Source organism: Populus nigra, chromosome 5 (genome assembly GCF_951802175.1).
Source record: "Populus nigra chromosome 5, ddPopNigr1.1, whole genome shotgun sequence".
NCBI lineage: Eukaryota > Viridiplantae > Streptophyta > Magnoliopsida > Malpighiales > Salicaceae > Populus > Populus nigra.
Window position 1 is genome coordinate 21,277,983 of NC_084856.1, and position 14,098 is coordinate 21,292,080.

At 35.3% G+C, this 14,098-nt stretch overlaps 2 protein-coding genes across 2 annotated transcripts; one reads left to right on the top strand and one right to left on the bottom strand.

Annotated features, from left to right (window-relative positions):
* Positions 1-1,684: 1,684 nt before the first annotated feature.
* LOC133694547 (autophagy-related protein 18h-like) lies at positions 1,685-8,066 on the bottom strand. Its single transcript, XM_062116091.1, has 9 exons — positions 7,589-8,066; positions 6,363-6,812; positions 5,640-6,080; positions 5,118-5,363; positions 4,232-5,035; positions 3,977-4,149; positions 2,999-3,123; positions 2,385-2,918; positions 1,685-2,050 (listed from the first exon to the last, which is right to left on the bottom strand). Exons 1-9 carry the CDS (start codon positions 7,778-7,780, stop codon positions 2,046-2,048), a joined length of 2,970 nt encoding a protein of 989 aa, XP_061972075.1. The 5' UTR covers positions 7,781-8,066; the 3' UTR covers positions 1,685-2,045.
* Positions 8,067-11,168: 3,102 nt separating this feature from the next.
* Positions 11,169-13,604, top strand: LOC133695297 (probable LRR receptor-like serine/threonine-protein kinase RKF3). The gene has a single exon (XM_062117221.1). The coding sequence runs from the start codon at positions 11,578-11,580 to the stop codon at positions 13,429-13,431; it is 1,854 nt and encodes a 617-aa protein (XP_061973205.1). The 5' UTR covers positions 11,169-11,577; the 3' UTR covers positions 13,432-13,604.
* The last annotated feature ends 494 nt before the right edge of the window (positions 13,605-14,098 follow it).

A 14,098-nucleotide genomic window follows, 5' to 3' on the forward strand; every position in this document is an offset into this window, starting at 1 on the left:
TTAAACATGTTTTAAAAGTGTTTTTAGCTAAACAACATCAAATTGATATTTTTATTTTTGTTTTTTCAATAATTTTAATATATAATATAAAAAATTAAAAAAATATAAAAATATTATTTCAATTCATTTTCAAGTTAAAAATATTATGTACTACAACCCTAAAAAAACACCTTTTAACTTGAGATTTAGAAATCTTTTTTGCAGCTACAATTTTGATATATCCTAGCATCATCTCCAATCAAATTTAAAATGTTCAATTAACTATTCAAAACACTGGAAATTACAATTCAACTATTTAAATTATTGGGTTGCTTTGTGTTGAAATTAGCTATAAATAGTTGTTATTATTATTATTGTAGTCTTTGTTGTTTCAATAATTAGGGTATTTTTGAATGAATTTCGAGAGGTGATAATAGATTAGATTATTTATAGTCAAGCTTGACTAAGTATATAATTTATTTCTTACAACTTTATATTGTTTAAATTTGAAATAATAATGAAGCAAATTCATTTACCAACTCAACCCAACCCAACATCATTACCTGTAACATTTTGCCTCATTTATAATTTAACAAATTCTATGCCCTACGCCAACAAATACTAGTGTCCTATCAAACTAACGTACAAATCTCAAATTATAAGGAGAAAGTAGTGGTGGCATCTCAGCTAAACTTGATCAATCGAGTCGGTAAGTGCTTTGGGCTACATTTTATAAAATCAGATAGAAATTTAATAACTTGACAAATTAATTTATAGCCGGATCAAAATCTATTTTAACTTTATTTTTTAAAAATAATATCATTTTGATTAACCTAAATCAATTTAAATTAATCCATTTAACCAGCAACCCGCGAGTTTAATAATTTTGAGTGATAGGCTCTCCCGTGAACATATGGTGTTTTGTCTTGACACTCCATTGAAAATGAAAATGATGATGGTGAAATAAAAACTTGGACCGACTTGGCTTCATATCCAACCAAACTATGCATACTGTACATTGATTATTTTCAATGAGCAACTATTACTGTACACCGAACCATGTGACCCTGAGCAATGCTCAAATGGCTCAGGTTCTAGGTCGGCTAATCACCAAGTCAATCGGCTAGACCGGAACAAGTTTAATAACCATAGGCAAAACTTGGCACGATGTCATTTCAGGGCAGCAGGGCTAAAAGGAGTTCTGCATCATATGTCAACGCCAATTTCTCCAGGGTACTTTGCTTTGGGCAACATGGTAATGGATATAGAAAATCTTAGTGACTAATTGAAGTGCAAGCAGGAAGGACCACCCCTTTGTGCACCACTAATAAGAACTGGGCTATAGGAAGAATCCAAAAATTTATCTGAAAATAACATGACCTGTGGAAGTTTCAGCAAGCACAAACACCAGCTTGAGATATGCGGTCAGCCACACCATGCAAATCTGCTGCGCCACCGGCACAGTGATGCAAGGTTTTTAGGGTTTTAAAGACTGCTAAGCAGGTTATACGTGCCCTCTTTTGACTAAGAGGATTCTAAAATAGCATAACATCGAAAAATTCCGAAATTCAAGTACATGCAAGAAACAACGAACCTGAATTAGCACTGCATGAGAATAAAGCAAATCCACCTGATAGGCTGCTATTGCTGAATCTGTAATTGTACACGGATAGCAGTTGTTAAGAAAAGAAAAGGCATGCCGATATGATTTCAATTTTTTTTCTTTATTCATTTTTTTTTCTTTTCTTTGAAGAACAAACAATGTTCCACAGCACATAAAGAAGCTTTCCCCACAAATCATTGGTATTTGAATATCAATTTACAAAATGTACAAGAGAATTGGACGGGCAGAAGCCTGGCATTTGCACTGGCCGTAATATATCTGCCAGAATTATCTCACTTCTCGTATCAATCTGTCAGTAGCATTCCATTGTCGAAAGGCAATTATTGCCCACATTTATCAATTAGTATCAAACCACCCCATTAGGCTGACTTTTGCAGAACAAATTGAATTGTAATGAAGGGCAGCTTGAACTAAGCAGAACTTGAAAACAGGAAAACGGACATCAACCTGCCAACAAAATAAAAAGACCAACTCATCAGGATGGGGCATGAACAAATTATAGCACAATGCGTGCTGACTGTAATTGAAGCGTGCAAAACATGATCCTATTCCTTTTTTTGGAACTATTCTTGATACAGTTACATGCAAAGGGTTTGAGAATCCAAACAAATGTAATCAATCTAATGTAGATGGTAATAACATCAACATAGAAAAGCAAGAATAAATTATGCAAAATTGAGGAGCAAGAAACTGTATACTCAAAATTCAGCAACCACATTTTTAATATTTAGTAATTATGTTCAATATTCATGTCATGAAAGAAAAACATTTGCATTCACACCTTCTTCGGAGAAAGAAAAAACACCTCCAAGCATGTCGTCATTGTCACCATCTTCCTCAGATTTATCTACATCACAAGGACTGCTGCTGTTGTCCACAAAAGTAAGAACTTCAGTTGATTCTTGATATTCATTCGATTCTGACACTTTACAGTAACCCTCTTGAAAAAACAGCTCAAAATCTGGGGAATAATTTGCTGGTCCCTCATCTATGATGTTCACGCTCAAATCCGATCTAATGGAACTTAAGTTTGAAGCTTCACTGGTGACACCACTTTCTGATGACTGCACTTCTTTTGCAATCATTCTTCCAGCAGTATGTGGATCATTTGTTAAAGATGTTACATTACTATTGACAAAATTACTATTCTCAGCAGGAGAAGCATCTATTTGAGCTTGTTTGAATGAAACTGAACATATATCTTTGTTAATAGAGCTTTCATACAGGATGGGTGATGCCACCATAGAAATCCCTCCTTCACCAGCGTTAGAATTAGCAGCTTGCAGCATGGAGGTATAAAATTTTGTTGATGATCCTGGTGAACATGTCAAGATTAAAACAAGTCACATCATATTTAAAATCCATACAACATCAAAACTGAAAAAAATGGCATACCACCATCTGAACTTGGAGCTGAATCAGGTGAGACCAACTCAGAGTGAGAAATAACAGCATCTTCACACTCTTTGACTCCACGAGATTCAGAAGATGAAGATGAGTATCTTACATCTCCAAGACCCCTGCACAAAACAAAAAGTTGAGTTCACATCTGAAATGGACTCGCTTGACAGGAAAATTTTGGAGACATTGCTTAGATGGATATTTCACACTATTTGCCCACTTCCTATCCCTACCCCCTGAAGCAACCACTATCAATATTTTTTCTTACGATGACATGTTAAGAGTTACTCAGTTGCAAAACAAACCCAATAAACTTTCAAATTCCATGCAAGAAGACAAAATAAGAGATGCATTGCTTTGAATTAAAGAGTGCAAAACCTTTGATGAGTAGAACAAACTCAGAGCATGGATGAAAATATTTTGCTAAATTTCCCATATTATTAAGATGCATAAATCATTTGTCACCTGTCTAACAGTTTTTTAATTAGTTGTTTCTCAAAAAAAAATTCATTCTACGCCCCTCTTCATTTAATGCTTCCATTCTTCTGAAGGTCACAGAAAATTTAATGTCAATGAGCTTTGTAGTAATTGTCAAAGAAAAAAAAGAAAAATTCAAGAAATGAAAAATGGAATAACTGAGAGTTCCCAACAAGAAATATGTGCAAAAAGAAGCACTGTAAGAGTCTCAGGTGTGAGCAAATTTAGTTTTCACTCTACGAAACCATTATTCAGCGGGAACAAGCCTTGCATCTTTGTTTTCACTCTTGCACAATTAGCAAGCTCAATATGAGAATTTTACGAACAGCCTCCAACTTACCATTGCTAAAAAGAAACAGCTGAAGTGGGGTGTGATGCGCTCTTAAAATAGAACAACTAAAACACGTGAATATGGAAGAAGAATGATTGAGGTAACATCACTTAACAATTATTCACAGTTACCATAACTACATGGCAGAAAAACTTGTGAATTACCGTTCGCTCCATTCAGGAGACCTGTGAAAATGGTCAAAAACAGGCAGCAGGTCCTTCCGCCTAATCTCAACCTCATGAACAGGAACCTTCTCTATTTCAATCTCTTGACCAGTTTGATCTTCACTGATGTTCTCTTCTTTAGGCCCCAGATGACTCATTGCATAGAAATACATCTAAAACATAGAGGGGATTGAATATAAGAAAAGTTGAAACATGATAAGTTGAAACACTGCTTAATGATCTTCTGAAAAATACCTTAGATTTCTGCCAAAGTGGTATTCTCCAAAAGCTCATCTGCACCTCTGCATTGGAGAGATACCAATGAGATGGTTCGTGGGACATCACCAACTGTGAATGCGCAATACCATCATCTTCACCATCAGACGTGTCCATGACTGTCTCTTTAGTTTCTTGTCCTCTACGAGTGATTCCAGAAATGCATTCCTCCCTTTCAGGCCAATCTGCTCTTCGGCAAACATCCCACCATTGGATGGATTCAACATTCACTCTTAATTCCTCATCTTGCATGTGCACTGAAGAAGCTGGCCCATTTCTCGAAGCAATTTCACTTGGCTCTCCATCCACTGATGACAGCAGTTTATATTGAACTACATGACCGCAAGGAGTGTAAACCATTAGGTGCTCCAAAGAGTTAACTTTTCTCAAGTGAGCAGATTGCGAATCTTGGGGCACACAGCTATGAAAAACAGCAGCTATAGCACCAGATGGAATTGAAGCCTTTCCTGCTGCAGAAGAAGTAGCATTGCTAACTGTGTTGAGCCATCCAGAGTTATTATTTTTAATTCTGCTCACCACAGAAAGGGTAACAGGTGATGGCGGCGATGAAGAAAAAGAATGCTGGTTTACCAGGAAAGATGGAGTGGACCACCATGGTAAGGATACAACAGGAGAAAGAGCAGGCCCATCAACATGGGAATTATGTATTTGAAGAACATTCTCACCGCCAAAAGGGGAAAGCACAAAAATATGGCAAGTTCCCCTGGATGAAACAATGGCAATCCACTGACTGTAATGACTAAAGCAAATGTCTTGTATAATCTGTATGACAAACACAAAGGAATACGCTCTATGAAAATACCGGCAACAATGATATTGAGAGCCAGGGAAAAAAGGAACTTACAGCGGGGGTAATGCCACGATGGAGCTTGTAAAGGTGAACATGAGAAGAGCTCCAATCATAATTCTTAGCGCCTTGTCCACTCTGAGAGCAGGATGGCATAATCCGAAAAATATTTATATTGTTCCCATGAATAGAGGCAGTGACCAAAAGTGTACCACTTGGATCAAAACACAGAGCAGAAATTGCACTAGTATGAGCTCTAAATTGAGATATCACAGCTCTGGAAACAAAATCTTTCACAACTACCTGCAATAGAACATTTAAGTAAGAGAGAAAATACTGGAGTTACACTGGAATGTTAACACCAGATGCTTTCTGCCATGTGCTTCTGGTACTTAAATGTCTAGAAAAGTAAAAGACATACCTTTATATTGGAAGACAAAGCAAAATATAACTTAAGAGCATAATTTCATTGGAAGAATGAAACATATAAGCCAGGACATGAAAACTAGTTTTTAATTTTCAGTCACATCATTGCATACTCCAAATAAAGTTCCAGTTCTCAGCTTGTTGAAAACTAACCATTCCAGCAGTATCTGTATCTGCTGAATTTGTTGCCCCACGACCAACTTTCCAGCTTGAGTTTGAAGATACAGGAGAACTAGAACCATCAGGCATAAGATCATGGCAATATCTAGACAGAGTTTTGTAGCCCATGTCTCCCAAATTTATTAAACCAGTAGCTAATTGCTTACTAGATTCCATGGCATAACGAGCTACCAGACTCCCACTGCCAGGTGAACTTGATGGACTTACACCCAGAGGAGTAAGACTTTGTGGACTCAAGCGGCCTGTATTTAACACCAGTGGGTTGTCAGAAGCATAGGCTAACCACCTAGGACCCACAGCCATAGGACCATAGCCGATATTAACCCCAACCATTCCTTGACCTCCCAATTGAGGGACAGGATAAGTGAGAACACTGAATTTGTTCTCAAAAGTGAGGGCATCGAAGCAGTATATCTGCCAGCACAATCAGGAAAAAAAAAACATATCAAGAGTGTTTCAATCGCTTAGCTCCACTAATTAACCAAGCCATAATTAATTTACAAAATCTTCAATTAGCAGATGATAAAACTTCATCCAATAGATGTCTTCATTAACTAGTAGCAGCACAGCAACCATCCCACGTGTGATTATTCTGGGTTTTCAAAGGAACTGGTAAAAACTCCACAAAAACTAGCAGCATATATGAATACACTAGAAGTTACAGTGAAAAGCATCTGAGGTAAAGCTTATGCTTACTTGTGTTGCAAGACCCACGGCAACGATCCGCTGACTGCTTCTAACCATATAGACAGTCGAACGGAATCGCAGAACATGAACATAATTATGAGACCTCAACGAGTAAAACCGAACAATAGTCGGAGAGATGGCAACATTTCCCATATGAGGCTCATTAAATCCATCTCTCCCACTGAGAATTGGACCTGAGCTCTTTGATTCATCACATGCAACAACCAAGAGCAAAGGATGTGATGCCCTATATCCCTCTCCTTTGCAACCCTCAGACTTTGCAGGGAGGGGCTGCATCTGTAAAAACGTAACTGGATCATCACGTCTAGACACTAGCTCCGTGATGTTAGAGGCATCTTCAACATCGATGACTTGAAAGCCACTGGAGTACCCAAGTAAAAGAACGTTCTTCAAGGAACCAGGACCAAGCTCTAGTTTGTCAAATGAAGCCCAGAGCACCTGTTTCGCCAAACAATAAAATACCAAATCACTGCATGTAAGGTACGAATCGAAATGCAGCACAATTAAAAGAAACCGAACAGCTCTAAGAAAAAATTGCAAGCCAATAAAACATCAAACTAGCACCATTGCCTGTCAAAAAAAGCATTTCCAATATCACAACTTGGCATTGCAGTTCTTTCTCAAACTCTCCACAAAATTTTAAGCATCTATATTCTATAAGAAACCCAGTCACTTCACCCCTCTCATTCGATCTCAAGTCACTTAATTCCATGACAATCGACTTCACCAGCAAAGCTCGCAAGCAACATCCGCAAATACACGCAATCCTATCGACTTTTCTAATGAACCCCTACAATTACAGTAATGCCAAGTAACTTAAATCTACTAATTTCACAGAAAATAAATAAATAAATCAATCTTGAAATTCCGAAATAATTCATTAGTAAAACCTTAGACTACTTTAAGAAAATGAAATAAAAATAGAATAAAATAAATAAAACACGTCTTTTCAAAATTTAAATTTTAGTGCCCTGTTTGGTTAACAACTAAAAACCTAAACAAAACTACGCTGCAATCATCATTTCCGTTTCTTTAATTTCATACATCTTTTTTAGCAACCAAACAAACAGTAACATTGAATATTAATTAAATTAAAAAAAAAACATATTTAAGTTCAAATTATTAAAGTCGACAACTAAAATAAAGTGACATAAACTACAAAATTAAATAAAAAGCATAAAAAATACCAAAAAAAATTAAGGAAAGAACTGAACCTGGTCTTTGTGGTCGTGGTGGTCACCGGAGACGGAAGCAGCAACAGAAGCGCTGGCTGACCGGACACCGGAAGAAGCGGTTTTAATACAAGAAGAAATGAATTTCAAAGAATTTGGAATAAACCGGTTGTTTTTACTGTTATTGTGACTGCTGCTGCTATTACTTTCTCCTTTGTTGCTATTATTCTTCATAATAATCAAGAGATAAAAAATAGTAAATCAGACAGTCACCGGCTACCGGCGATCGATCATGTAAATTGGATAAGAATAGCAAGTTCCAGTGAAAAATTGAGTTCAATTTTTCTGGCGATGTGAAATACAAAGAGAGAGAGAGAGAGAGAGATGGCCGAGTTTGGTTAGGTGGATTATTGTTTGAGTATTGACTTCAGAGAGAGAGAGAGAGACGGTTTCTTGGAGTTCTTGGCTTTGATTTTGTGTTTACATCTTGTTGATGGAAATGGAAATCTGTGTAGGCGCGTGTTGGAGACGCTCTATTTGAGAGCGCGTGTGGTTGTTTTGTTTTTTTGTTTTTTGGAGTTAATTTGAAGTGGAAGGAAAGATTTTGGGGAATTTCAATGGGGTCCTTGAAGTTCAATGAAATGACAAATTCGATTTTTTTTTTAATTTTTCTTTTACTTTGGGGGTTAAAGAAATGTTTCCCAGTTGGTATATTAAGAATATAAAGTTTTTTTTTTTTTAAAAAAAAAAATATATAAAGTTTTTTTCATCATTGTTTTTTTACAAGTGGAGTATGGGAAATTATATATTTGCTTCATAATTTTTTTTCATTGTTTTGATATAAAAAAATAAAATGTTTGGAGATTAATGTATCTAGAGTTTTAATTGGTAATGCTATCTATCTAATCCAATTTTTAATTCATTTTTAATTTATTTTGATGGTTAGAAATGGACAACTCATGCATACAAACTAGATATTGTACTTGTATTTTGTGGTGAGTCAAATTATATTTTTATATTTTTATATATATAGGTTTTTTCAATGCTTTTTGTAGTTAAGAATTTTTTAAGTGAAAAAAAAAATTTATATATACATATAATCAAATAAATCAAGAATTATATTTATTGATAAATAAAAAAAATCATAAACGATAATTAAAAATAAAACTAGAAAAATCAAGAAATATATGTAGATCAAGATATTTAATTTCACAATAAAAGATATTTACCTAGTTATGTTTGCTAAAATTTTTTATTAATTTTTTTTATTCAATTAAAAGATAATAAAAATAAATATACAAGTAATATATTATTAAATATAATCATTAAACCTGACGTATGGTTCACTCAAGATAAGATTTTTGCGAGCTAGCTAATAAATAATTTATTTAAAAAAAAACTATAAATCTAAATTTATTTCTAGATGATACCAAGTCACTCTATTACGACTTTCTTTAATCCACCGAATCGGCACAAGATTAATAATAGCGCTACTAATAAATAAAGAAATTCGTGTAAATCCACTTTCTCATAAACACCCTTTCATGTTATAATAAAGTGCACGGTCTATAGTTTAATATTTTAAATCAGATCAGATTAGTGTGTAATTAATAATTGCTAGTGATATATGTCGTCACTAAGAAACTAATTGGGAACACGGTGCAAACCACGTTCTTAAAAAATTTTAAAATTTTTTATTTTGTTAAAATTTAATATATTTGTATGTTTTGGATTGTTTTAATGTGTTGCTGTCAAAAATAATTTTTAAAAAATAAAAAAATTATTAGCATGTATTTCAGCATGAAAAGTTATTTGAAAAGCAACCACAATCACATTGCCAAACATATTCTAAATTTGGGAAGGGAGATTGAAGGGTTTCTATGGGATTTAATTAAGGATCTAAACGCTTAAATTAAGATAATTTCAAGGGAAGATAATGGGATTAACATATTAAGTGCACTTATTTCACTTGCCAAATATAATGGGATTATGAAGCTAATAGTTACAAGCGATTAAGAAAATACATGCATTGGGCAAAAAGCCATGTCGGCTTGGCTCTCAAGAAAACTCGGTGGCTTTTTCATGCGCTCTTCTCCTATTCCATGGAAGAGTCAACACGCAACTGAATATTAGGAATCGAACCAGATTGGATGATGAATCTTGAACTAGATTTTGAACCAATCTGGTTTAAGAATACGAACTGTTTACACAATCATCTAATAAAAGCGATTTGGATTTAACTGAATCGACAAAAAATTATCCGAACATGATTCCGCAAGAAAGTACAGAATGGAAGGCATGCCAAGGCACACGAGACACAAAAATGGCAAGCTTGCTTAACTATATCTATGAAAGACAGGCCGTGTCCTGCCATGGAAAACGAAGGGAACGCTATAATTAGTCTTCTTGAATCGATCTAATAGCCATTTCCATTTAATGCATGGCTCGATCACCTTCCCTTTTCAGCATAACCGACACGGCAACACCATGAACACTCACATCAGTCTTTCACTGGAATATAGGCCAAATTTACATGCAAGCACATAGCCAGCATGCGTCGTAGGCCTGTATTAGGTTAACTAGCTATAATTAACAATGATTGAAACAAAAAATAAGAAGTCCCTCAAATTAGGCCCTAAAACATTTTTGTTGCTTTAATTCCTTTTCTATTTAATTTTGAATTCTTATTATTTTTCTTATATAATTTTGGATTCTTTTAGTTGGGTTAGTTTTTGTTCCTATATAAATAGTTGATATGTTACGTTTTTTTTTTATCAAATTATTGAATTAAGAATTTTTATAATATATTATGATTTTTCTCTATAATTTAAGATGATAACCTTAATTCAAAGATATTTATTGCTTCACTTTGAATCTTATAAAATTATTAACCAAGTTTAAGGTAGTTTATATTTGAGGTTGTGGTATAAGATATTTTTTATTTGTTGACACATTAAAACAATAAAAAAATTAAAAAAAATTAATTTAAATATTTTTTAAATATTTTTTAAAATACAATCCCAAACATTACCGGATCCTAACATCAGCATTCAAGAGTCTCAAAACTTTAAAAATCAGGTATGAATACTTCAACTTCATGGATGCGTAACTGTAGAGTGTGAAGAAAGTCATTAATGTTGCTTAAAGATTAGATTTTTGGCGTGTTTGACCACGTTTTGCTTCCAATTTTTATTATGTTTCCAGAACTCGAGTTCCCCATTGAACAATTTCATTCTCATGGGACCTTGACCTTCGCCATTTTTGTTGTTGTTGAGCCGGCATACATCATCATTCCTTTCTGCTGAATACCTCCTGTGGGAATTCTAGTCTGTTCCCTGGTTTTGGAAGTTGAGTAATTTATCCTGGCTGTCGGATCGGATGACTTGAAAAAGGATAGGAATTATTGAATTAAATTAACGTGAATCAATTATTTTTAAAAATAATATTAAAAAAATTAGTATTGATTTGGTTGGATCTAGATCATGTTTAGCTGGATCAACTGCATTTTATTAAAACAATATTATTTTTAATTCAATTCAAAACTTAGCTCAGGTCATCCTTGCAAGATGGCATGTTGAAACCTTGTCATCTACAAAGAAGATGACATGTACTATAATACAAAGCATCATCTAAGCTAAACTTCACCAGTAAATGAAGATTATCCCTCTAGATATCTTCATAGACTGATTCAAAATTTTCATTTCATAATTTTAAAAGGTTCCATGTTGATAGCTAAGTGTTAAAAACCATATGTTAAATTAGTATCCTATGAAGTCACATGCATGGGCTACAAAGAATGCAGTTGTTAGGGAATCAATATCAGCATAGTCTGCATAGACAAATGAGTAATCCTCGCTTAAAAAATAAGTTGAAGACTCGTTCTATCTCTTGCCGCCCAATCACTGATTGCCAAAAAAGGTCATTGAAGCTGAGACATTGAGAAAGGTAGATTTAAGGTTATGATTATCCATTCCCATGAAAGTTCAGGTTGGAATCATGGTTTTCAGATCCTATGAAACCATAACTCAGACATGTTCCTCTTTCAGTTCAAGGTTTTTCAATCAGTCCTGCTCTTAGCCCTTTCAGAATTCTGTTTTCAAAGTGCTAATTGCTGGGAAATCTCAAACAGAAACCTTTTTGAAGCCTCTTGCCCATTAAACTACAGTGTCATTCGTGAATTAGTCAGTAAAGCTCATCCGAAACATTCATTTATTGATCTGCCTAATCAATGTCAATTCGTTCCTGATGGAATTCGTTTTGTTCGGTCAGAATATCTGCGAACCGCCAGGTCCTTTGTTCCTCCTCCTGATACATTTCAGGCATGTTGGCAATCATATCGGAACGTGATTAGCGAGGTTTCAGATGGTCTTGATATCCAGTCTGGCTGTGGTTATCAGGCTGGATGGATCTCAAAGGGCTGTATGAATATTACATCTGTGGCACAGTTTGAGATCAAATTTCCCAAGTCCAAGTTGCAAGAGATGAAGCTTTATTGTAATCGATCTCTGGATGATGACCTTGCTTGTGGTTCTTGTACCAAGAAATTGTTGAGTCTTGGGGATCTGTATCTTCGTGATCCTCAACCTGTGAATGCCTCAGATTGTTCTGGCTATCCGTCTATGTATGCAGCTGCCATTATTAATCGGTTTGGACCGACCGATCCCGGAACTGCAAAGTGCTTGTTCAGGCTTAAATATTCAGTGAAGTCCACAACCAATGAGCATCACAAGGCTGTGATTGCTGGCATTGCTGCGGGTTCCGTGTTTGGTGTCTTGGGGGGCTTTATTGCAGTTTGCTTATGGCGCTGGAAGCTACACGGGAAAAGCGACAAGGAAAAGATCAGTCCAGATCTAGAGGATGCTAGTTTGGATCTTGGGTTTGGATTGCACATTAGAAGCACTAATATAGTCAAATTCAAAATCGAGGAAATCACTAAGGCAACAATGAATTTCTCTAGACATAATATTATTGGCAAAGGAGGTTATGGGAATGTTTACAAAGGGATGTTACCGGATGGATCTGAAGTTGCATTCAAGAGGTTCAAGAACTGTTCTGGTAGTGGCGATGCAACTTTTGCACACGAAGTGGAAATCATAGCCAGTGTGAGGCATGTCAATCTTGTTGCTTTAAGAGGCTATTGCACCACAAAAGTTCCTCAAGAAGCTCATCAAAGGATCATTGTGTGCGATTTGATGCATAATGGAAGTCTCTACAACCATCTTTTCGAATCAGGAAAAATGAAACTTAGCTGGCCGATTCGTCAAAAGATCGCCCTCGGAACCGCACGGGGTTTGGCTTATTTACACTATGGGGTACATCCAGCAATCATCCACAGGGATATTAAAGCTAGTAATATACTTTTGGATGACAACTTCGAGGCAAAAGTTGCAGATTTTGGCCTTGCAAGGTTCAATTCACAGGGAATGACACATTTGAGCACAAGAGTTGCCGGGACTCTTGGTTACGTCGCCCCGGAGTATGCCTTGTATGGGACGTTAACCGAAAGAAGCGATGTCTACAGCTTCGGAGTTGTGCTTCTTGAGCTTCTGAGTGGAAAAAAGGCTTCTGAAAACAACGAGGGAAATGTTTCTCTTTTGACAGATTGGGCGTGGTCGCTAGCCAAGGAAGGCAGAGGATTGGATATCATCGAAGATAACCTGCCTGAGCTGGGGTTACCAGAAGTGATGGAACAATATGTGCACGTTGCGCTTATCTGTGCTCATCCTTTATTACATGCTAGGCCAACAATGGATCAGATTGTGAATATGCTGGAAAGTACTAACATGCCTGTTCCCTCAAACCCTGAACCATGCATTGCTGCCTCCAATATGGAAATTTGCAGTATCAGCTCAAGCTATAATTTCAGTTCTTCAGTCACACAATAGAGATCTTCAAGACAGCTTCGTATGACTGTGATTGAGTGCTTCTATCTCTTGTATTTCTTCCCCATTCCATTTATTGTTTTGCATACTAGCTAGGAAACTTGAGTATTAGTCCAGTTTTAATCTCTCTTTAATTATACTATCCATTGTTAATTAAAAACTGCCACAAACTCTTAGACATATGCTTTGAATTAATGAATGTTACCCAGATGATTTTTTTTTCTAATAAAAGGAAACACATACACAATCATCTAGTAGGTGTGACGGAATGCGACATTGACTTTCAGCATGAAATTAATATTACTTGGTGCTGAAATTGGTATCAAAGGTCTTCATTTTGAATATCAAGACTGTTCAAATTAGAAGACCTTGAGCAATTAGCAAATTTTATTTATGGGAGAGATCCAGGCCTTTCAACATCCAGCGTCATGTAACCCTATCTAAATTCTAAACCTGCACTTGAGTATAGATAAGATGGGCACGAAATTCAATGGCTAAGCCTCTGCAAATATATTAATATTTTACTTTTACTTCCGCCGGTAAAGATATTTTTTTAAAATATATTTTATTTGAAAATATTATAAAATAATTTTTTTAGATTATTATTATTTTTTATTTTTAAAATTAATATATTAAAATTATTAAAAAATATTAAAAAAATAATTTAATA